At 41.1% G+C, this 25,916-nt stretch overlaps 1 protein-coding gene across 6 annotated transcripts; it reads right to left on the bottom strand.

The window, feature by feature from the left end:
* On the bottom strand, positions 1-15,162 carry LOC101155912 (5'-AMP-activated protein kinase subunit beta-1). Of its 6 annotated transcripts, XR_002874266.1 has the most exons (10): positions 15,027-15,162; positions 13,167-13,349; positions 12,865-13,034; positions 8,061-8,154; positions 5,677-5,791; positions 4,502-4,635; positions 4,212-4,280; positions 1,993-2,119; positions 1,562-1,623; positions 916-957 (listed from the first exon to the last, which is right to left on the bottom strand). XR_002874266.1 is itself a non-coding variant. In XM_023960682.1 (9 exons), the coding sequence occupies exons 2-9, from the start codon at positions 13,314-13,316 to the stop codon at positions 945-947; spliced, it is 807 nt and encodes a 268-aa protein (XP_023816450.1). In that variant the 5' UTR covers positions 13,317-13,349; positions 15,027-15,162; the 3' UTR covers positions 829-944. The 6 variants fall into 6 exon arrangements, 4 of the variants coding, with proteins under 4 accessions (XP_023816449.1, XP_023816450.1, XP_023816448.1 ...); XM_023960682.1 differs by lacking the exon at positions 1,993-2,119 and having other exon boundaries at positions 829-957; XM_023960680.1 differs by lacking the exon at positions 1,993-2,119 and having other exon boundaries at positions 834-957; positions 1,572-1,623.
* Between the last annotated feature and the right edge of the window lie 10,754 nt (positions 15,163-25,916).

Genomic DNA, 25,916 nt, shown 5'->3' with positions numbered 1-25,916 from the left:
TGGCGTTGCAGAGCTGGCTTTGCCTGGTCACTTAATTTAATGGAAAACTTGCCACTCAATTAGACACACAAAGTTGGAAAGACAGGCAGTCAGATGGGCTTATACAGCAGGGTGGTGACATACTTCTTCTTATAACGGTGTGTTGCACTCAGAACCATCACTCCATCCTGTGACAAAAGAAGCCAAGTGGAGGAGAAATGTATTAAAAAAGTTACACAGCATGACTCTTTTATATTGGCATATTGGTTGACAAAAAATACTGTATTTTATAGAGTATAAGTCATCAGTGTTTAGCTGAGGGTGCGACTTATACTCAGGTGCAATATATATATATGTAATTGGGGAAAAAATAGGCTCCTATGTTCAGTATTTTCACACTAACAACCAGTAAAGGGTGCTGTAGGTGTGTGTATCGCTATGTGCTACTGACATCAACGCAAAAGAAGAAGCCCAAAAGCTGTTTTGGGCGGATTTGGCTGGGTCTGGCGGTTTTCAGATGACTTTTCGGCTGGAAAACTGTGACTCTATCTGGCAACGCTGGCGCAAACTCTCAGTCTGTCATCAGCGAGTTGGTCTCTGCCCCGCAGCACGTCAAGTTCCCGGCAGAAGATCGGAGTGTTTATTGAAACCGCCCCGCCTATCAGCTCTCGCCCGATAAATACGAGCTCATTAAAAGGTCAAATAACTGCATTGTAAAAACATATTCTGGCCTCATTACTTCTTGTAACATGTGGCAAGTTTAAAGAGAAACAAGACAGCAGTGAAAACAACAATCTTTAATATGATACACTTCTGCAGCATACAAAGTGTCATCACGATAAAATTTGTTTTAAGTACAAAACAATACAAAGGAGCATTCCAAAAAACACACTATTGGCCTGAGGGTCGTGCTTTTTGTCCGTCAGAATTTCTTCAGCAGGGTTTGGTAATGGTGCAGGACTTCTTCAGGGTTTGTAACTGCAAGAAAATTTACAATAAAAGCTCAAATGAACATAAAAAGCATAACGACTTTGATGAAATACAAAGTATATTTTACTTATTTAATCATTTCTGTAATGAGTTTGATAAATCTCTGTGAATTCTTTATTGCTTTGACTGCAATGCTTGAAATTAATCAATTATCCTCATTTTTAAACATGATAGATTATTCACAACTTTATATTTTAGCTACATAAACAAGAACAAAAAAGAAATCAAAGAAGAAAAAAAATCAAAATTGCCATAAAACAATCTAATTAGTTTAGACAAAGAATGACAAAATTAATTTTTTTATAAATATTATTCACACCTACAATTCGCATTAGCATGAAAAATATGGTAGTGTAAAAGAAAAGGAAAAAACGAAATAAATAGGCAATTTCAAATTCAACACAGTTACTCAAAAATATGTTTTAAATTTTCAAACAGTAACCTTCACTGTTCGGTGGTATTGTTGTCTCTATCATATTTGATAAAATAAATAAAAATAAAATAAAAACGGAGAAAGAAAAGAAAATGGGGAAAATGCAGTTAAACTGCTCATTCGTGTAAATAATATGTCCACTTGGAGGATTTAACTTACTTTTGCTTACCCTCCTGTGGCTTCACGGATTCATCTGGGATGTCTTCTTCACCGTAGCTGATCTAAAGCGGTAAAAAGACGGAAGTACGTCATCATTATTTTTAAATAAACGCCTTTCTTTGATTTTCCCATTAAGACGTGCGCTCAGTCAAACGTGGACAGAACAGTCATTTAGGCTACGTGCTTGTTTTACAGCGGCCCCTCACCTGGTAAGTAACAACAATGTTTGTAGATTTTCATTGCAAACTTTGAAAATGTATACATTTTGAAATAACTGAAATTATTGCAGTAAGGTAGCAGACATGCTCTTATGTCACGTTTCAAACACAGATAGAGCGGCTTTAAATCACGAGGTTGGCTTCTTTATAAAGTTTGATCAGTTTGAATATTTACATGTAATTTATCCCATATTTAAAAAAACACTGGCTTACCTGCCAGACGAAGAGAAATTCAAACTTTTGCGTGCGCCTCGAGGCTCTCCGGATTAATGCACGTTCACTTTGGGGGTAGCTGCATTCAAGTGCACTGGGAATTTGCAACGTTACTCGCCCCGACCTACTTAACAAAAACACACACTGTTTTTAGTATTAAAAGTAAATATTTAGCCTTGTTGTTTTACATATTTTCCTGACATTATATATTAAAACAGGTTCATGTTTAGAACAATATAAAAAAAAAATCAAGTTTTGAATAATTTATTATCATATTTATAAATGAGGATAATTGATTAATTTCAAGCATTGCAGTCAAAGCAATAAAGAATTCACAGAGATTTATCAAACTCATTACAGAAATGATTAAATAAATAAAATGTATTTTTTATTTCATCAAAGTCGTTATGCTTTTTATGTTCATTTGAGCTTTTATTGTAAATTTTCTTGCAGTTACAAACCCTGAAGAAGTCCTGCACCGTTACCAAACCCTGCTGAAGAAATTCTGACGGACAAAAAGCACGACCCTCAGGCCAATAGTGTGTTTTTTAGAATGCTCCTTTGTACTGTTTTGTACTTAAAACAAATTTTATCGGGATGACACTTTGTATGCTACAGAAGTGTATCATATTAAAGATTGTTGTTTTCACTGCTGTCTTGTTTCTCTTTAAACTTGCCACATGTTACAAGAAGTAATGAGGCCAGAATATGTTTTTACAATGCAGTTATTTGACCTTTTAATGAGCTCGTATTTATCGGGCGAGAGCTGATAGGCGGGGCGGTTTCAATAAACACTCCGATCTTCTGCCGGGAACTTGACGTGCCGCGGGGCAGAGACCAACTCGCTGATGACAGACTGAGAGTTCGCGCCAGCGTTGCCAGATAGAGTCACAGTTTTCCAGCCGAAAAGTCATCTGAAAACCGCCAGACCCAGCCAAATCCGCCCAAAACAGCTTTTGTTGATGTTTTTTTTCGTACTGGACTGATAAAATAAAAGATTTTTCTAAATAAAAGATAGTTCTGACCAATAATAAAATGTGTACAATATTGAATATTTCTTCAGCGGAGCGCCTCCTTTAATTCATTTGCTTAACCCGCTCTATCCCCGCTATAACCTGCGTCCAGCTCTTTCATCCTTGTGCGGCGCTGGAGCGCCCTGACTATCGTATTTTGCGCTCTCTGTGTAGGACACACTGAGGAGCGCGGGGGAAACAAATCTCAGCTGCAGAGGATGTGAACAGGTGAACAGGTAGAGAGGAAAAGCAGGTGGAGAGGCGGAGGAGGGGCTTTGGCTTCAACTCTGTCAGAGAGATGCAAACACGGGTGTCAGATTGAGATACAGCTTTCCCTGCGGGAGTTGAAGCAGAGACTTTCCCTGGTATGATTTTATAAACCCAAACATGGAAACATGATTACCAAGTAGAACTCTTAAAAATAATAAACCTAATATCTCCACATTCTCAGTGTCAACCATGCATTGATAAACACATCGCTCCATGCAGCGATCAGACCAGAACCAGTAGCTCCTCCCACACGCGGCCACGGTATCATCCTTTTAAGAACATAATGTGCATTTGCAGCGTCGTATGCTTCAGAGATGTCGATTGGCCAATCTACATGTCAATCAAGTCCCGTACTTCTCAGTGAGGACTTTGGTGGATTTTAAAGAAGTACTTTTTTTTGTTTTTAAATCTTTTCTGGCCCGCGATCTACACTCATGTCCTTGAAGATCGACGTAATGAGCACCCTTGATATAATATATACATGCATAATATATATAATGATGTCAAAACGGGTTGTGGCTCCGGGTGCTTTCTTTTTTATTAGGGGTGGTCCCAAATGGCTCTTTGAGTAAAAAAGGTTGCCGACCCCTGTCCTAGATCGATCTTAGGTCATTGAATCGGATCGAATCTGATCTTTAAGAAAAAACACTCCAGCCCAAAAGCAGCTTTTAATTTGATAATTAAAAGCTCCAGAGCTTTTTTCCAAACTCATCTCTGCATAGCTTTGTAAATCCATATATCAAAACAAACCCTCAGATTGATGAACTTTTTTTAAGCATTTCTGTCCATACGGGTGTCTTGTTTATCATTATTTATGCTTATAATTTGGACATTCCAAAAGCAAACTTTCAAGAAAAAGAGTGTAACTATAGTCTCGAAAGGAAACTTCAAACAGTCAGCTGCCAAATCCTGGAGTCTCTCAAGCAGAAACTTTACCTTAATGGAAAGAGCATACAGATGGTTGAGCATGACGTGGTTGGGTTCTGGAAGTAATGCAGGATCACACTGGATGAGAAAACAATGTAGAGAAAGACAATAAAAACAACTGGGGGAAAAACAGAGGCACAGAGCTTCAACATTTTATAGCTTTTTAATTCTAGAGATCAAAAGGTATTTTGAATATCAACGTGGAAACAAATTAGGGGAACTGTAAAAAAAAGAGCCAATGAAGATTTACGGCATAAACAAAAGCTTTAAAATGTTTTTGTTTTAACTGCATTACTCACTGAAATCCCTGTGTCTTTGTTGAGGATGACCTGCAGCAGGTGAGGAGGAAGAATGGGTGGAGACTTAAACTTCTCTTCCTGTTTGGGAACATAAGGGTCCTGATGGTATGGTCCTGGAGGAGAGCTGGACAGATCTGACACAAGGAAAATCTAATGCAATAATTTAATATTTTAAACATTTTAATCAATCGACCCCATAGCTCCTACAAAAGCTAAACTGAAAATGTTTATTTAAAACCTTTACTTGAGAAAACAAAGATACATAGACATATTGATATAGCACTTTTTAAAATTTGTTTAGGGTCCAAAGTGCTTTACAGTCACAGTTCCATTCACCCACTCACACACACACATTGAAGGCAGCTACACTGCTGAACACTGGCGCAAACCTAAAACCACCAGGAGTAAATGTGGGGTTCAGTGTTTTACCCATGGACATTTCGACAATACAACAGACAATACGTGGACCAAACTTGCGATCCTCTGTGAAAAAATGGCAAAATAATCACCCACTTAGTGCACCGGTGTCGAAAACCTGAAGTAAAAAATGTATTAACAAATGTCATTGCTGTTGCTCTTCTGGTAAACAATTCACATTGTTTCATAAAGATCTCTGCGTATTGTTTTAACTTAATGTCTTTAGAGGTTGTGATGACATTTATTTTTGTCACCAGTACTGCTATTTCTGTTATGACCAAAGCAAAAACTATACCATGTATGCTGGTATCCTTGTACCTTTATTAGCAAAAGTACCACATTTAAATCCTCTTTGACACTAGTGTTCTGCTGATGCTGAAGCTTTTAAGGACGTTTATGGTTCAAAACATCGTTTTTCTCTTCCAAAATTAAAACTTTCAACCACAGACTTTGTCACATAGGTTGGTGAGAAATGACTTATGACTAAGTCACTACCTAAAGTAAAACATATGGAGACAATAAAATGTCTTTTAAACTCCTTATCCTAAGTCCAAGACATTAAGACTTTTTCGAGGATCTGTGGTCACACTATTGGTGGTGGTGGTGGTGGTGGTGTGGGGGGGGGGGGTGTTGATAAACTCCCAATATATATATTAAAAAATCTTAAAAGCAAAAAAATTCAAATAAACTTTGGTCTCTGTTTTAAAATTTCCCAGTCGTCATTTGTGCGGTTTTGGATCATGGTTGCCAGCACTCACCTGACATATCTGAAGATTTCTGTGAATCCACCATGAGAGCATCAAACACCTCAAAGTCAGTCTTCTTCACCTGGATGATGTTGTTCACCGTCCCTAACTGGCTGGTTATGACAGGCTATGAGGGGGGGAAAAAAGCGAGACAATATACACCTACACGGACAAAAGGTTTTCCTTTAAAAAATGATTAAACTTTGAAGCAATAATTACAAAAAGAAATGCATTGCAGGAGTTATAGTTTTTTATTTTTAACTTTTGATAACTTAAATTTGGCACAACTTATAGTTTATTTGCCACTAAATAGATCGAATCTTTAGTAGTTTTAACTATAAGTTACGTAAAAAAAGAACGACAGCTTAACATATATTTAAGATTTAGTAAATGATTCATCCATTCATTCATACTTTAAACCCGTTTTGACCCTTTCGGGGTTGTGGGGCTGCTAGAGCCTATCCATGTACCCATGTACACTCACATTCACACCTAGGGACTATTTAGAGTGACCAATTAACCTATGAAGCATCTTTTTGGACGGAGTTCCCGGAGAAAACCTACGCATGCACAGGGTGAACATGCAAACTCCATAAAGATCAAGTATATGAAATAGGAAAAGAAAAATCCATCAATTCAAACTCATCTCTGAATTATTTATACATGAAGGTAACAGTTTAAGAAAATGTTGAGGAGACAAGAAAATAAAAGTCCATGATGATTGACGTGAACTGCAAATTAATGGTGTAAAATACAGTATATGGAGAACATATGGTTTTGCTGCTTAGAGCTGATGAAAACAAATTTTCTGATGTTCAAAATCAGAACACATTTACTGAATATTATCAAACAAGGATAAAGTGCAGCAAAATTAGTATGTTGTTTCACCTGCAATGCATTCTGTCTGCAGACCCCTAAATGAACACAGTGTTCTAAATAAATTACTGCTCAGTGCAAAGACACTATGCAGACTGCAGTACATAAAACAGCTAAGTGGAATTTCACTGCAGATGCTGGAGCAGCACTGACTTGCTTTTACTAATCTGGTTACAATTTAAACCTTCTTTTGTTGAGAACATTGAGTGGAGCTTCCATAACCTATTGATGCATTTATCAAAAGAATTACTCTAGAGCAGGGGTGTCAAACTTGATCGCCAAAATCCAAAACACACTGAAGGTCGTGGGCCGAACAGGATAAACATTGATTGATTGATTACACACTGAAACTAAATATTTAAAATGTAACTCTTTTCCCCCCCACATAAATATGAATAAAAATAGGCAGAAGATATTGTTCCGGAATAAATAAACTTAAATCCTTAATAACATTTATTTTTCTCTACATAAAAATATATCCTGTCACATGTATACACGTTAGAAATAAAGTAAACGTTAAAAGAAAAAAGCATTGACATTTCCTTAGTCTTATGTCATTTTATATTTAAAAAAAGATACTTTAATTTTAAATATACCATAAGATTTTTCTCTTCATAAAAAGATATCCTGTCAAAGTAATACAAATTCAAAATAGCAATATGCTGCAAAGCAAAACAAACAAAACCTGGAAATTTGAATAAAATGTGTGCTTTTCAGCAATAAAAAAATCAAATTATTCTGTTTTCTTTGCTTTTGTGTCCTTTTATCAGAGCTGGACACCTGGCATAACGTTTTAGCAAAAACTTGGTTTGTGTTTGGTAGAGGTCCTGTGGGAGATTCTCAGGATGGACTGCAGGAGGTCATTAGTGAGATGACCCCTGTCTGCTGTTTTGTTACTTTTCTTCACTGAGAAGAGCTTCTCACATAGAAAAATGCTATCGAACATGCACAAGGTCGGAGCTACATGTAGACAGAGCTAGGGCATTTCTGCAGAAATGGAGTGAATAAACGGTGTAGGTCTTGCAATGTCGTACTTTTTCTTCAGTGTGCCAAAACACTGCAGCTCCATCTGACATGTTTCCACGTTGACGCCAAATGGGTTGTGAAGCAACTCAAAATTCCTTTTTTTTCTTCAAAGTTACAAAGGCACCAGGCAAACTGTGTGCTCAGCTTCTTGGCAAAGTGCATATTTGATGTTAGCATAGCACCATGGGTTTACCAGTAACGTCAGTTAACATTTAGTCTCCCTTTAACCTTTTTTTTAAGGCTCTGTTTTCAGAATCAACTTTCATCTTCGGCATCGTGAGGACTAGCGGGCAATAACAATAATATAAAATAATCTCGCGGGCCTTGAGTTTGACACGTGCTTTAGAGAATCAGCAGTGTTGAATGTGGTTTTCCAGCCTCTTAGATTAAAAAACCAAATCTGTCAGAACAGATTTGAGGCTCAGTCAAAGAAAATGTTCCCGTTTTCTTCACTGATGACTGTGGGACTACAGATCATAATAAACTGAGCATACCTCAGTGGGGTCATGAGTCCACTGTCCATCCACGTAAAACTTGTACTGGTGTTCCCCTTCAGGTAGATCAACAATAGCCACAAAAGTATTCTGGCTTTGACAGACAAAAAAGAAAGCGTTGGTGATGCAAAGGCAGTTTCACACAGCCACTACATACATTTTGCACACTTTGCAAATATGAAATTTCAGTCTTTTGTGATATATACGTAGTTCAGAGGGTCTTTCTTGTGTTTCTTTCTTTGATGTGCGCAGATGTCCGTCGAGGGTTTCGGCCAACGGTTCACATGAAATCGGTTTTGACCTGTTCAAAATTTTGGGTCAGTTAAGAAATATCCAGTTTATGGGTTTTTAACGTAGTTTATACACAATTATCACGTAAATCTTAGGCAATTGCACGTAATTTGTGGCTCTCCAAGAATGTACCAAGTCTGTCTAATGGACTTTTCACACATGTACCACAGATGTATAATTTTTATATTGCGTATAAGATGCACATAAACTATTTTACAAAAAGTATTTGCTCACCTGCCTTGACTCACATAATCTAAAGTGCCATCCCATTCCAAACCCATATGAGTTCAATATGAACCTTCCTAAACTGCATTGGTGAGGTCAAAAACTGACGTTTGTTGAGAAGGCCTGGCTCTCAGTCTCTGGTCTAATTCATCCAAAAGGTGTTCTATCGGGTTCAGGTCAGGACTCTGTGCAGAACAGTCAAGTTTATCCACACCAGACTTTGTCATCCATGTCTTTATGGACCTTGCTTTGTGGACTGGTGCACAGTCGTGCTGAAAGAGGAAGGGGCCGCTCCAAACTGTTCCCACGAGGTTGGGAGCATGGAATTGTCCAAAATGTTTTGGTCTCATGAAAATTTTAATGTTCCTTTCACCGGAACTAAGGGGTCAGGCCCAAGTCCTAAAAAACAACCCCACACCATAATTCCTCCTTCACCAAATTTCACACACGCAGTCCGAAATGTACTGTTCTCCTGGCAACCTCCAAACCCAGACTCGTCCGTCAGATTACCAAATGGAAAAGCGTGATTCATGTTATCAGCTGACAATCTATTTTTGACAAAACCAACTTGATCTTTATGAATAATCTTTGGCAGCTCCTTCTCTAGCCTCATTGCTAATATTTTTGATAGTAATTTGCAATCCACATTTATTAAACTTATGGGTCTGTAATTGGCTGGGTCCCTTAAGTCTTTGTCACCTTTTGGTATTAATGATATTATTGCCTGGTTAAAACTTTCAGGGAGTGTCCCAAAATCATAGGCTTCTTGAAGTACTTTAGTTAAGAACGGGCACAATACGTCTGCAAATATTTGGTAGTATTCAACTGGAAAGCCATCTATTCCAGGTTATTTTCCAGTTTTCATCTTACTAATTGCTTTCCTGACCTCAGCTTCCGTTAAAGTAAAGTCCATTGCATCCTTTCCCTCTTGTGAAATCTGTGGTATCATCACCTTATTGTAAAAAGCATCTAACTGTTCTGTGCTAACAACAGTTTCCGATGTATACAATTTTTGGTAGAACTGTTTAAAGACGGTGTTAATTTCACCAGATGATGTCACCAGTCTATCATTCTTGTTTATTGCTGTGATGAAATTTTGATTGTCCAGCTGTTTGAGTTGTCTGGCCAGTAGTTTTATCGTCTTTTCACCCTTCTCATAGAAGTTTGTTTTGAGCCGAAAAAGTGCATATTCACCCTTTTTGTTATATGTTTCATGGAGGTTAAACTTCAGTTTACAAATTTCTTTAAATTTACTTTCATTATAGTTTTGTGCTAGCCGTTTTTCCCATTCCTTTAATTGATTCTCCAGTATTTTTATTTTCTCCCTGCTCTCTCTTGCTTTTTTAGAGCTATAGCCCAGACATTTTCCTGTTTTTTTCATGAATACCTTAAGAGCATCCCATACTGTGGCCAGCCTGTCAGTTGACCCAATATTTATATCTAAGAAACATTTGATTTTCTCTTTTAATGATTCTACAAACTGTTCATCCCGCAGGATACCCAAGTTTAATCTCCATCTACCACGCTTAGTTTTACCCATTTGTAAATGAATGTGTAGTTCCACTGGTGCATGATCAGTGAGGGCAATAACACCTATTTCACAATTAGTAACTAGTTCAGTGCTTGAGTTTGAGATAAGAAAATAATCAATTCGAGAATAAGATTTGTGGGAGTGTAAGTAGAATGTATATTCCCTTTCCGAGGGGTGTACAAGTCTCCACATATCTACCAACCCAATTTCCTGTTTGAGAGAATTTAATGCCAACCCTTTTCTGGTGTTTGACTTAACATTGTTAGTACTTTTATCTAGAAAATCATCAGGCACCTGGTTAAAGTCCCCACCTATCAATATCTGTCCTTCTAAATTACTCAGCATCTTATTAATCTTGTAAATAAAGTCATACACATTCACCAAAACAACCTTAATCTCATTAATAAGGGCCTGAATGCATAGCAGTCGTCCATCATCATCCTGAAGCTGCTTTAGAAATACAAAGTTAAGTTTTTTGTTGAGAAGTGTCATCACACCACGGCTTTTACTCGATACTGAGTTGTGAAACACTTTGCCAACCCAGTCTCTTCTCATTTTTAAGGCTTCCTTATCATTTCCAAAATGCGTTTCTTGGATAAATGCAACATCAGTATCATGGGATTTGAGGTACCCGAGAACTTTTTTCCTTTTAATCGGCGTGCTGCAGCCATTTATATTCCAAGACACCAGGTTCATATCCACATTACCCATTGTAATAGAATTTTAAAATTAGCTTCTGCTTCTCGTTTAAGGTGATCTAGTATCCAATGACATCTTAGAACAAATACACATGCAACATAAACAAATTCCTCACTGTTTGAAATTTTCCCATAATTAACAAAAACACAAAAACTTAAACACTGCACTAAAACAGAACATGGCAGTGTAATAACTCCCCAACCAAGTGTAGACTTTATTTTGGTCCGTGTGGGTTTCGAAGACTCTACCTGTCCTCCACCTGTCTTCTGGATCTAGCAACGCCTCGATGCTCTCCTCCCCCGTCATGTGTAAAAATCTTCCTCTCTCCCCTCTGCTTGTATTACTCCTTCTCCACGGCCATGTTTTCTTTAACAAAGTTTTCAGCTTCCTTCGCGTCTGTGAAGCTCATGCGCTCCTGCTTTCACGTAAATCTGAGGATTGCTGGATGTGCCAGTGTGTGTGTTTCACCTGGCGTTGCCACAACAGCTTCATCACTGGCGAAAACAGCTTCCGCTGAGCGACATGCTCCTTGGTCAAGTCTTCAAAAAATGACAGCTTACAGTTTCCCACAATATGCTTCTTTTCTTCTTGGCAGCCATGAGGACTTTTCTGCCAAGCTGCATATCGCAAAAATCTCACCAGTATGATGCGCGGAGGTTGATTAGGTCCTGGACATGGTCCCGGGCTTCTGTAGCAGCTTTCAATCTCGTATTACAATCCATCCAGCCCAAGGCCGTCGGAGAGTAACTTTTTAATGTAATCACATAGAGCGCTGTTTCCTTCCATTCCTTCTTTCGGCCCCACCAATCTTATATTTTTCTGACGATGTCTGTTTTCTTGATCATCAGCACGAGCCCAAAGTAGCTCAAGCTTCTTAGCTAGCAGCTTCTTGTCTTTAGCCACGTTAGCAACTTGGTCCTCCATGTCCGAGATGCGGTTCTCGGCTCCAGTTAGCCATAGTTGGATTGCACTTACGGTGTTATTTAACTCTGTCGTGTCAGACTTAGTTAGGGAAACATCACTTGCCACCGTATTCAGTGTAGCTCCCACTTTAGTAATTTCCTGCAAGCAGGTCGCTTATTTCGGTCCTCTGGCCCTCATGTTGATTAGCAGGGCTAGCTTCGCCAGTAGAGACAGTCGGGAGGCGCGTTTGTATACTTCGTTTTTTCTGACTCATGTTTCGGCTGGGAGAAAAAAAAAATTTTGTATCTTAACAAGTTTTGCTGTTTTTAAATTATGCAGACGGGAAGAGTTTCATAATTTGACGTAAAAAACTAAGACGGGGTACGGAGCTCATCTACTATGCAGCCATTTCCTGGCACCTCATCACGTGACTCCTCTTATGCCATACTTTAGTCGTTAGTAAGATGCGCAGACAAGCTCCTTACTGACTGCGGGCACATGCTGATTGCCTGGGGTTTTCAGGTGATACATAAGCGACCTAGAAGCGATGTAGGAGTGACTGTTGAGATTTCGTGCGGCCCATAGCAGCCCAGCCATAGAAGGCCCACACAATGTTCCAAAATTGCTCAGATTGTCCAATTCCCTCATTTCTAATAGTTAGGCTGCAAACAGAGGGGCATGCACTTATCAACTGAACAGCACCAATGGGCTCCCTGCGCAATGCGCAGGATTTGGGGTAGTCTAAAAATAAAAAACCTACAACGTGCCTGCATCTCACCTGCTTCCCCTTACTTACATTTACTTGTTGTGTAAGTTTTCACTAGGACCTGTCTCCTCAAGCAAGACTGTAGAAAAATTGTGCATGAACATTTTCACTCTACCGGTTCACAGAGCATCTGCGACCTTGATATTTCCTGCGAGCCACCAGCATGTCCCGTACAGATTTGCTAATTTTTTGCCCGTAGACAGCCCTATCCACCTTTAAGAGCAGTTGTGACTACAACACTAGAAAAAAAAAACATTAGTTTTCTACAACATGTCAGATAAAAAAAATATGTGAATATTTAAATACTGTTACTTTTGAAATAAATGGGACAGGTAGGAAGTTAAAACAAATAAATGAAAAACATCCCTGAGTTTAGCACACACTCTTACCTTCTAATTAGAGGAATCTTATTGGCCCAGTTGTTGAAGGATCCGGACACAAAGACTTCCTTTCCATCTCCAGTCCAGCGAAAGACTGTGGGCCGATCTAGATTTGGATCCTTGTCCTCTGCTTCTAGGTCTTGCTGCCAGGCAAGGAACTCATCTTTTTCCGAAGGAGCCTAAAATATACACAGAACAGCAAAAAAAAAAAATAATAATAATAATAATAAAAAAAGGGGGAAAAAAGCATTAAAGTTACGAAGCAAGTTGTTACAAATTTGTAAATTTTGGATGAAAGAATCTGTACACACTTTGATATCTTCCCCATGAAAAATATCTGCATCTTCTGGGCTGTCCATTAGGATTTTAGGTCTTTCTCCCTCTTTTATTCCTCGGCTGTCCCTCCGCTGAGACTTCTCACCATGGCCCATAGCAGCCCTCTCGCTGCTAGTATTCCCCATAACTGTGTTGCTGTTTAGTTTACTGTATAATCACTGAGACACAAGAGGAAACAGTTTACTGGATAATAAAAAATGAATACATATAGTACAAAATTCAGTCAACATAGTTAAGTTTTAAAGGGTTTACACTTATGGATGGATACATGGATATTTACCAAACTAAAACACCTGGGGGGTTAGTTATACATAATAATAATACAATACAGCATTTAATACGTTTTTTTTAAGATGTAAGAAGAAAAACCTTCGTTTTTTCTTCTTACATTTCAAATTTCAACCTAATATCCATTTCTACTGCTGGACATGTTCAAAAAACAGGGTAATGTTTGCTTACACGAGCACTGTTGATTTTTAGCATCTCACCTCTGCTTCTGCTCTGTGAGCGCTTCACTAACTGGTTGTTTTAGTTTCAGCATTACACTCACGTGGTACTTGTCCAAACGTGATTTCTAAACTCAGCAATGGGACAATGCTATGCTTTAGACAAGCTGACTTCTGCAAAAAATTACCAGTATTTCTATTATTACTAATTGCTTCCCAGAGTTGTACTCTGTAAGACAAGCTCCAATGAAAATCTTGTTTTTGATGTTTTTTGATGTTTTGATGTCTTTGCCCCATTTTTCTAAGGATAAAAAATACATATAAAAAATAACATTAATCCTACAAGTGGGTTTCTGGGTATGTCTTTATTCCAATTGTTGCAGTTGTTTGCGTCCACAATCAGCAGGTCACAAAATTACATATGACTCACACAGTAAATCCCTAATTACTGTAAAGTGTGTTATATTATCTTCTATTTTATCAAAACTTAGTGTGTACAAAACTGACTGGTACATAGAGTAGTGAATAAATGAAACATGAAAAGGCATTTCATTTTGAAAATATTCCTGCATCGTGTTTTATTATAATTATGTTCACTGTAAAAAGGCATGTTAAAGAAAGAAAGAGATTGAGATTTTAGTCCTTTAATAAATCACATTACAACAATTAAACACTATACACTAAAAAATAAAACCAAAATGATACCCCAAAAAACAAATACAAAAAACTTTATGCAAGCCAGTAATCAATAAGAATTTAAACACAAAATTATTGTCATCCCCAATACTACACCGAACTCCCTCCAAAGCCCACATGCTTTGAAACTTTTGAAGATCACCAATCAACTTAAAATAAGCAAATTCCACATTCACGCGACTTTTCAGAAGGGAAAAAAACATAATTAAAGGGAACATTTAAACATTCCAGAGTAAGCGATACTTCGTCGTTAACCAATTGCAAGTTTAGCCGTTGCGAACATAAAACTAAGAACGGTGTTAGTGTACGTGGTTCTTTTCGACAGTGTACTTGGGACCAGGAAGAAAGAAAGAATAAATGAATAATTACTGACCTGTTTGTAGTTACGTAAATATTTGCCAACGACCGAGGATGTAACCAACGATAACGCGTAAATAATAACGCATAATATCACGTTCATTTGTTCACTTCTGTAAAGAATTCTAAAGCTTTTACGACAGTAGAAATTAAAGATACTTAAAGCAAAGCATGGTATCACCTTCTAGCATGGTTGTTTATTGATCGCTTGGTGGTCGCCGTGCTATCACCCCCATCAGCGTCACGACCATGTGCTAAAAGCTACTGCTACCGAGTCAGCAGCAAAAATGACTGAGAATAAATGGCTGAGAATAAATAATGTCCCTAATTGGTTACCTGAAAACCGTCGACCGTCGAGGACAGTTCCTGCTGGAGTCTAGTTAACTTCATCGAAAAAGATAACACTGGACTAACCGGCAAAACAAACCCGCCCCTTTTGCTCATGCGCAGAAGATAAAAGACAGAGAAAAAAAAAGTCACCTTGTGCAAACTCCTGAAAAGTCGCGATATTTCTTTTCTGCTCATGATGGAGATGTAATTACATTGGCTCAACACTAGATGGCAACGTTGGCCAGAACTTCAATTTCATCAGGAGATTTTTGAGAAGAGATTAGATCCAACCTTATTGTCATTACACCTGTACAGTTACAAGGTAATGAAATGCAGAGTGCGACAAGAAGTAAAGTGCAGGATATAAACACAAAATAACCCTTGTGCTATCTTAGGTAACATTGGGTCATCTAGACCCCAAAAGACAACCTTTTTTTTCAATAATTTGTGATCTTCACTGGTGTCCATGGATTACATGAAATCCTCTTCACCTTTATCCACCCTTGTCATGGCAGGGATAACACGTCAATGTAAGGGTGGGGTCATAGGATAGCACAAGGGATAAATATGCTAAATATGCCTATAGAGAAGAGGTTGATATGAAAGGAATAAACAGGATAGTACTACTCCAGGGGTGGCGAACAAGTTTGACACCAAGAGCCGAAATTTTTAACTGTGAGAGTCAGAGAGCCACACCACACACTGAACTGCCAAGACATACACACACAAACACGCAAATAAAGCCAAATGACACACTCCTCTCCCTACAATACAACAGCAAGTATTGTACTTGTGTTTATTTCAAGGACGGTGTCCACCCTCAATACATACATCAAATCCAGCTTAGCCAGAGTTAACACAGCAACTAACCTGGAGGTCAGATACCCCCTCCACACACACAGGCACCTCTTTCTCATCTCACACACACACACACACACAGACACACACTATCTTTCTATCTCACTCTTTTCTCTGCCTCTCTCTTAAACACAAAACTACTCAACTACTACGTGCGGTAAAGTTAATGGCTGGTGAAGCACTGACTCCTCTGAAGTCAGATTTACAATTATAAAACTGAAAACATCAACATTTATCCTACATTATTTAACAGGTAATTCTTTATAACTCATCAGTATTCCTCTTTTAGGCTACGTTCACACTGCAGGCTGAAACGACCCAATTCCGAATTTTTTGCCCCTAAGCGGCCCAATTCCGATCTTTTCATGACAGTCTGAATGACACAATTCCGATCTTTTCAATTGCGACCCAGGCCCCGTGGGTTTGCCGTCCTGATTCCGAATTGTAGCCGTTCTTTTCAATTGCGACCGCCCTCTGACCGGCCAGGCGACTTGATTCCGAATCGTACGTCATCGACACGCAACAAACGTCATCATTTTGCGTTGAAGTAGGCGGGAACGAGAACGTAAACATCAACCATGGTGGACGATGCTGCTGAGACCAGTCAGTGGAAGGGAAGCGAGATCCCCGATTGGATTAATAGTTGGGGTAATCGCTCTATTCAGGCCAAACTCCAGGGCTGGGCGGTTTTTGAAAAAATTTCCAGCTAAATGGCAGAGCGTGGTGTTGAACCTTTCCCGCGATAACTTTTTTTTCTTTCTCCCCTTTCCGACGTGCTCAGAAGCGCGGGGGACCCAGGCGATCCCCCTCCTTCTCCTCCCTGTTCTGATCCTTAGATTCTCCAGAACAGGTTAATAAAGAGTCCATAGCATTTATTCTGGGGGAAACCTTCTTTTATTACCGTCATCCGTAACACACAACATGAATGCGCACACACACTGCCCCCCCCCCGTATTCTCTATCGTGGCACGCGCTTGCACACACAAACACGCGGGCGCGCGGGCCCAACACATACACATTCCTCTTCCACTACAGTGGGTACAGACGATCCCGACTCCATTGCCTTCTTAAAATGAGAAGATTGTAATTGTGCTGCTCCTTCGTGAAAATAAATTTAATATTACAAAAAGAGTTCCGCATTTGACAACACTGTTGTTGACATCCATGTTAACGTTTGCTCGTCAAACAACAAGTGACGTCGTTCACCGTTGAGTATTCTTCTGGCTTCTGCGCATGCGGGTCTCGTTTGGGTCGTGTCACGGTCACACTGGAGATCACAAAAGTTCGGATTTACTTGGAAATGTGAACGGTCTAGCAAACAAATCCGATTTTTTCAAAAAATCCGAATTGAGCATTAAGCCCTGCAGTGTGAACGTAGCCTTAGTGACACTTACACCAACAAATACACAAACATCTGGACAGAGCATCATTCTGGTGTCTACCTAATTCCTATTCACAATAAACACATTAAATTCATTACATTTCAGATGTGTGTAGTATACATTAAATTTTGACCTTCAGTAAAAATGTTTTACTTTTATAACTTTTCTTTTTTTTTTTATTTAAAAACTAATGATTGACTTTTGCATGAAGAACTGATAATTGATGGAATATTAAAATAGTCACACAAGCTTGCTCAGTCAGGTGTGTTTTCCAAACTACATCTCAGAAGTTCTTACCTTGCTGAAGTGATGGGATGATGATCTCAGTGGGATTTCTGACATCTCTTGTTTCTATTAATCCTCTGCAGACCAGGTTTATATTCTGTTGTAGCCACTCTGAGCAGTTCCTTTACGTGAGTGTCGGTCAGAACGGTCCGATGCCTTGATTTCACGTGTTTCAAGGTAATAAACAGGGACTCGCAGACATATATTGAGGAGAACATCGACAGCAGCTTGAGAGCGGCTCTTTTTACACACGGGTATTTTTCCGTTGGCACAGTTCTCCAAAACCTAACAGGGCCTTCTTTCAAAAGAGATTTCAGCTCAATCCTCTCCGGTTTGCTCGCTGCCTCATCAGTGACAAGCGGGGATCTCAGGCAGTCACTCTCTGCATTAGAAGGGTCGATGAGAAAAGTGATCTGGGGTTGTTTCTGCTGCAGGTCCTCAAACCGCAAAGTAAAGTTGCGCAAGCACTGTCACATTCTGCGGTTTATTTATTTTGATTGCAGCCTTCTGCTGTGAGCTCCTCAAGGAAGGAGAGTGGGACAGATTGCCGTTTGTGTCAATTTGTGTCAAATCAGGAAGTGACTTGCGATTCCGTTTAGTAGAAAAGTAAGAATCTTCCCATTCTTCCAGAAACATCCTGTGTTTATCTTTATACTTTGAATTAAGCAATTTTGACCATTAGGGTGACATTCTGCACGCACATTAAATGTTTATCTATATTTTCCGGCATTGGGCGTAACCCGCGCAAATGATTGGCGGTCACCTATGTGTCGGGAGCAGCATCAAAACACACACACCGCCAAATTACTTTTATTATTTATTTTTAATACCCTCTGATGGATTTGAGTGTTGTTTAACAGGGAAATAACTATGAAATGAAGCACATAATCGAAAACAAACAAACGACTGTAGCGGGGAGACGAGAGCCGAGCTGCTAATTAATTGGCTGCATTGGAGAACTATCCGTGCCCCATACACAGCATGACTGTGATCAGTCTCAGAGAAGAATAAGTAAACAGGGGAGCGAATAACATATTCTTCTCTCCGGCATCAAAGCCCACGTATATGTGCAAACAGCCAAACAGCATGGACATGACTTCTGCTCACAGTCCCCTCACTCATGGTGAGGAATTTTACACCCAAGATTAGCCACTTCCCATGAGTCTTAGGTGCTGAAGGCGGGGCTAACCCCCTGGTCGCTACAATGTGATCAGATGCAAAGAGCCGCAGCTCAGTCGAACTTTTGCGATGCAATGGCTGAATACCACTGGAACCACACCTGGCTCAGGTCAACTTGGGGACCGGCTATGAGGGGGGGAGTCCCGAGGAGACTTGTTACACACCCAGGCCTGGTGATGGAGGGCGCTATACTCCAGGTACTGCTGGACCTCTCATCTGCTGAGCTGCGAGACCTGTCGGCACTGACAGCAGCATTAGAGCGAAGCTTAGTTAGCCGCCGGACTGGCCGCCCGTTAGGGGTGCGGTCTGTTTGTGTCCGTCAGGCTAAGGAACTCCAAGTGCTGCGATCTGAAGGACTCATGCTGATGAAAAGTTTTGTTAGAGAAGGACCATAAGTTCAACAGCGCAAACCGGAGTTGATCCTCAGCTGATCCAAAGCGCCGGGTTCCCCGGATTTCCCGGTGCAGGGGTCGCAGGTTTTGGGCGTGAACTCCTCTATGGCATAGGGCGAGCAGGGCCGGCAGGAGTCTGCCAGCTGATCAGAGGCTCCAGGGAGCGATAGGAAAGAGAGAAAATATGTAAATTCAGCCTTGGTGTGTCCTGTAAAACCTCTCACATGGGTTAAGGGGAAAGCCGGCGGGCGGCAGAGAAACGCAGGAACTCCCTCTTGAAAAGGCAGCAGGGGTTTTTGACCACGAAAACGTCGAGTCGAGACTTGTGCTTGGGAAACCAAGATCCAGTAGAGATTTTCAATCATACACCAGCAGGCAGGAAGATTTTTGTGTCACAATCATTAACAAAAACAAAAAACATTAAAATACAAAGCAGGAGCAGATGGCAGGCCGCACACACACTGACACCATATTGCATGAGTTTGTCAGCCTTTCAGTTGCTGATATTCTAAGAAATTGCTATTGCTTAATTCATACCATCCTTTCAAGTTCTCAAATGCTACAAAAGTTTCATCTTGAATTAAATGTTCTAGATGTGTAATTCCATTTGCCTTCCAGGTTGGAAAGTTAAGCATTTTCTTTCTTATCAGGATGTCAGGATTGTTCTTAATGGGAAATGGATGTCAGTTTGCTTGGTGTCAGAGAGGAGTTGTTCATTTTAAGGAAATCCGAAGAGCCTGTTAACATGGTTTTGAAATTGATATATTAGAGCGTGTAGTGATCTGCTGGATTATTACTATGCTATTTTAAAGTACACTGACCAAAAATATAAACGCAACACTTTTGTTATTGCTCCTATTTATTATGGTATGAACTCAAAGATGTGAAACATTTTCCACATACACAAAATAACCAGTTCTCTAAAATATTGTTCACAAATCTGTCTAAATCTGTGATAGTGAGCACTTCTCCTTTGCCAAGACAATCCATCCCACCTCACAGGTGTGCCATATCAAGATGCTGATTAGACAACATGATTATTACACAGGTGTGCCTTAGACGGGCCACAAGAAAAGGCCACTCTGAAATCTCATGGTTGCTTCCTGTTTTTTCAATGAAATGGTCTCTTAGATTAATAAATCTTTGAGCATTATTTGTGGAGTATCTTCCTTTAATAAATCCAGTTTGATTAGGGTGAAATATCTGGAGAGTTATCTCCTCCAGTCCCCTAGCAAGTGCTTTTCGTAAAACTTTAAGATCTGCATTGATCAGAGAGATGGGATGGTAGCTTGAAGGCAGGGTGGGATCTTTTTCTGGCTTCAGAAGAATGATGTTAATCTTGGTGAATTAATCTTAGCTGGTATTGAGAGGTGATCTTTAATAAATATAACAATTTTATTAAAAACTGGTGCCAAGAGGTCCCAGGATTCTTTGCAGAATCCAGAAGCCATCCGGGCCTGGAGCATCAGCTGCAGAGATTCATGAAGTTCTGCCGCAGTATAACCCTTGTGCTATCTTAGATGACCCCACCCTTACATTGACGTGTTCTCCCTACCATGACAAAGGTGGATAAAGGTGGAAAGATTTCATGTAATCCATGGACAACAGTGAAGATCACAAATCATTGAAGAAAAAAGGTTCAGAGCACCATCGAGTGGTCTAGATGACCCAACTCCCAACGTCAAAGTGCCTAGGACAGCACAAGGGTTAGTTTGGGTAATTTTACATTATCAAGAAATGATTTAATGCTCTCTTATGATGGGTCGATTTGAGATGTGTGCTTTTACCAGTAATATACTTCTGTTCTGAGTAGAATTGTTTCTGTGCATTCTTGTAATTTGGATGTCTTGAATTCTTTTTAAAAATCTTGTCATAGTTTACCACTAAGTTTCCTTACCATCAGTTATGCCAATTTCTGGTAGTTCAACCCCTTTAAGTTAAGCTATGTTCACTCCTAATAATGCGATTACCCAATACTCATTGGTACATTTCACCTTTAACCAGCCTGTACAGGTTCTCTCCCCAGTGAGTTCCAGATGAAGATTGTTACTTTCCGGACTGCAAGGTGGTTAGCACTCTTGCCTCACAGCAAGAAGGTTTAAGTCCCGGCTGGGGGACCTGAATCAGAACATCAATGGGGGACCTTTCTGTGTGGAGTTTGCATGTTCTCCCCGTGCATGAGTGGGTTTTCTCCGGGGACTCCGGCTTCCTTCCACTGTCCGAAAAAACATGCTTCATTGGTTAATTTAAATTGTCCCTAGGTGTGAATTTGAGAGACCGTGTGATTGTGGTCACTCTACCTTGCGACAGACTGGCGACCTGTCAAGGGTGACCCCTGCCTTCTCCCACAAGTGGGCGGGATAGGCTCCAGCAGCCCCATGACCCCGAAAGGGAATAAACGGAAGAAGATAAATGATTGTTACTTTCCTCTCAATACTGCAGTTCCATGAGCAATGTCTGCAGTGCAGTATCAGGTTTTGAGTTTGTTTGCATTGTGAGTTTTCATCTGCCTAACCATTCAGTGTTTTGTTGCTCCTTTCTTGTTGCATCTAATCCCCTTCTGGTTCTTTTCATGTCCTGAGCTTTACTGATCTCAGCCACCATGGCGCCTGACAGGGGATTTTGTGTTGTACAGAGGAAAGTTATCAGCTCGTAGCAGGATGGGCAGAGGGATAATTCTTGATTAAAACTGTCCTCTTTAGAGTTTACCATGTCGTGAGAGGGTTTCTTTTACTGGCAAAGATTTCATAAAACAATGGAGAATTCGACGTCAATTGGACATCAATTCAGTTGCAGCAGAATATCTGCTGTCTTTAACAAGGACTCCACAGTCCTAGTTTGACGTTCATATTTGAGACAATGAACAACCACAGATCCTTCCTGCCTCTCAGCAGGCTTACTGGAGCAACTAGGTTGAAAGGCTTTGTTTAGGAACACCACAGTGGAATAATGAGGGTGGGGCAGTGGGGCAGTTGGCTACAACCGCGTATCCCCGACGCCGCGATTGAGCTAGCGGGACGCACGCTACATCGTCAGGACAGAGATCACAGCTCCGGTAAGAGCAGAGGAGGGGGGCTTTGTGTTTATGTGCACAACGAGTGGTGTAGCAACAGCAGGATCACCGAAAGACACTGCTCCCCGGACTTGGAGGCTGTAGCCATCTTATGCAGGCCCTTCTATCTCCCGAGGGAATTCACAGCTGTTCTGGTGCTAGCTGTTTACATACCACCAGATGCTAACACTAGCACGGCTCTCAACCTCCTGGTAACCATCATCAACAAGCAACAGCTCGCCCACCCTGATGGACTCTTGATTATTGCTGGGTATTTCAACCAAGCACGCCTTAAAACTGTGCTCCCCAAATTCACACAGTATGTGAAGTTTGCCACCAGAGGAGTAAACACTTTAGACCAAGTTTACTCAAACATTAAACAGGCTTACAAAGTCACCCCCCTCCCCCATCTAGCAGGCTCAGACCACCTCTGCTTGTCCCTCACCCCCACCTACACCCCCCTAAGAAGGACAACAAAGCCAGAAACAAAGACCATCAGGATCTGGCCCGAAGCTGCCCTCACACAACTGCAGGACTGCTTCTCAAACACACTCTGGGACACTTTCTACAGCCAAAATCTACAAGAACACACGGACACAGTCCTTTCCTATATAAACCACTGCATAGGCAATGTGACTGTGAACAAAAGGATCAGAACTTTCCCAAATCAGAAACTATGGATGACCAGCGATGTAAAATCTCTCCTTAAAAAACGAGACACCGCCTTCAGGTCAAGGGACAGTGACTGGCTCCAATACAGCGCAGCCAGATCTGCCCTAAAAAAAGGCATAAAGAAGGCCAAAATGGCCTACAAAAAGGAGATTGAAGAGCACTTCGCTGACAACAACCCCAGGAAGATGTGGTAGGGGATAAACCACATCACAAATCAAAGGAGCAGCAACACAATGTCCACTGGAGCGGATGCCTCCTTGGCAAGGGAGCTAAACCATTTCTTTGCCAGGTTTGACACGCAGAGGCCCCCAGCAGACACGCCACAATCATCACCACCCCACACCAACAGCACCCTAGTACTCCAGGAGCAGGAAGTACGACGGGTGCTTAAATCAGCCAACCCCAGGAAGGCAACGGGACCAGATGGAGTACCAGGCAAAGTACTCAGCGCATGCGCCGACCAATTAGCGGACGTCTTCACCAGTATCTTTAATCAGTCCCTACAACAGTGCAGTATCCCAGCCTGCCTCAAAACCTCCACCATAATTCCAGTTCTCAAAAAGCCAGCAGCAGACAGCCTCAATGACTACAGGCCAGTCGCCCTCACGCCTGTAATCATGAAGTGTTTTGAAAGACTGATAGCAAAACACATCAAAGATAATCTCCCACCCACCCTCGACCCGCTTCAGTTTGCCTACAAACCAAATCGCTCAACAGATGATGCTATTTCCACCACTCTTCACTCTGCCCTGAGCCACCTGGACCACCCAGGGAACTACGTTAGGCTGCTCTTTCTGGACTTCAGCTCAGCCTTTAACAACATCATCCCAGACATCCTGACAGAGAAACTGCTTCACCTGGGCCTTTCTTCCCCCATCTGCTCATGGATTAAAGACTTTCTGTCAGAAAGACCACAATCTGTTAAACTTGGACCCCACCTTTCATCCACCATCATCATCAGCACAGGATCACCACAAGGATGTGTACTGAGCCCTCTCCTCTTCACGCTCTACACATCGGACTGCACGCCAACCCACCCCTGCAACACAATCATCAAATTTGCTGATGACACCGCTGTGGTCGGGCTCATCTCAGGGGAAGATGAGACTCTCTACAGGGATGAAGTCAGCAGACTGAAAAAGTGGTGTTCAGGAAACAATCTCCACCTGAACACCACCAAAACCAAAGAAATAATCCTGGACTTCAGAAAGGGGAGAGTGGACCCGCCCCCACTTTATATAAAGGGGGTCAGCGTGGACAGGGTTCCCTCTATCCGCTACCTAGGTGTGCTGATCACAGAGGACCTCTCCTGGACGGCAAACACCACTGCGGCAGTAGGGAAGGCCCAGCAGCGTCTCCACTTCCTGAGAATACTCAGGAGGAACAACCTGTACAAGAAGCTGCTGGTGACCTTCTACAGAGCCACCATCGAGAGCATCCTCACGTACTGCATCACAGCCTGGTATGCAGGATTCTCGGCCGCAGACAGGAAGGCGCTGCAGAGGGTGATCAACACGGCCCAGAAAATCACCGGCTCCCCCCTGCCCAGCCTAGAGGACATTGCTAGCTCTCGCTACACGAGCAGAGCCAGGCAAATCATCAAGGACTCCCACCATCCCAACCACCACCTGTTCCAACTACTACTGTCAGGCCGACGGTACAGATCCCACAAGGCTCGCACAAATAGACTAAAGAACAGTTTTTTCCCAGAGCAGTCAACCTCCTAAATAAATGTGAATCCCACAAAAACTGTAACTCGTGCAATATCTGAAACCAATGTGCAATATTAACAATCCCCAGTGCAATATAATGCAATTTAGAATAGTTATGTAGCTTTGTACATATGTATATTTTCAGTTAAACTCAATTTTATTGTTCTTAGTAGATTATCTATTTTATTGTTTAAGCAGCTGGAGAGCACCGGAAATTTCGTTGTCACAAGTTTCTTGTGTTACAATGACAATAAAGGCTTTCTGATTCTGATTCTGATTCTGATTCAGTACTGCACGTGTCTGACACCGGTTTAACTCTTTTACACTGAAGCTTTCTTTCAATTTCCAATTTTATTAATATAGCACAATATTACAACAATAGTCATCTCAATGGGCTTCATACCAGTAACTGTGTAGTAAACATAAAACCCTAAGGATCTTAAGGTCATAGAATTCAATAGGTAAACTAAACTAGACTAAACTAAACTGGGCATCCCTGCCCTTAGAACCACCTTCGCGGTAAGGAAAAGTCCTTAAAAAACAGATTCCGGAAAAAATGGAGAAACTAAACAGGTGTCCACATGAAGGAGGGATCTTCCCCCATGACGGACAGTCGATGTAGTATAGGACTCTTAGGGATATGCTGGCGGGGCTGACCGGGAGTGACTCTCTTTGGGGTCACGTCGGCACCTGCCCTCCATTCCACTTTTACTCACACATCAGACACCTTGATTCATCTAGGGCCTTGTGGGTGGTCTGATGAAGGGGGGCATGGTGAAATATCCGGGCTCATGTCGGTCCCTCCCCCAATTTCAATTTTCACAGACTGCATGTTGGCACCACACACAACACGTACACACAACACACAGAGGGACCCAGGGGTGGGGGAGCTCTACTGCTTGGCAGCAGTGGGGCCCACAACCCCACTGGAGACCAATCATTTTACCTGCAGTACACACACTTCACACCCACACCCCAATACATAGGTGGGATCGAGGAGGGGCGGCCGGTCTTCACCACTTGAGTCCTCTCAGGGCTGTCTGGCTTGTGGGGATCCTGTTAGGCAGGGCAGTACTCCAGGACTCCTAACGACCCGAAACCATGTAGTCTAAGTAGACTATCCAGTTTCAGGTCTCACTCCTCCCCCATGAGCACAAATAAACCAGCTTTTTACCAGCTATTTCAGAATTGACAAAGCCTTTTGGATAAGAGGTGAAATGTCTTTAACTTTAAAAACCAAGTCCAGATGACAACCTTTAAACCTAACACTATGATGGAATCTACCTGGATGAATGAGAGTCTTCATGAACAATTGTACTTAAACAATGTATGCTTTAAATAAAGAACAAACAATAATTTGGAAA

Source organism: Oryzias latipes, chromosome 12 (assembly GCF_002234675.1).
Source record: "Oryzias latipes chromosome 12, ASM223467v1".
NCBI lineage: Eukaryota > Metazoa > Chordata > Actinopteri > Beloniformes > Adrianichthyidae > Oryzias > Oryzias latipes.
This window is presented reverse-complemented; position numbering and strand designations above follow the sequence as displayed.

Excerpts from the sequence above, each read along its gene's own strand:
- LOC101155912 (XM_023960680.1), bottom strand. The coding sequence starts at position 13,316 with ATGGGGAATACTAGCAGCGAGAGGGCTGCTATGGGCCATGGTGAGAAG. Across the intron at positions 5,792-8,060 it reads GGACTCATGACCCCACTGAG|CCTGTCATAACCAGCCAGTT; the intron begins GTATGCTCAGTT and ends CCCCCCTCATAG. Across the intron at positions 4,636-5,676 it reads GAAATCTTCAGATATGTCAG|ATCTGTCCAGCTCTCCTCCA; the intron begins GTGAGTGCTGGC and ends TCCTTGTGTCAG.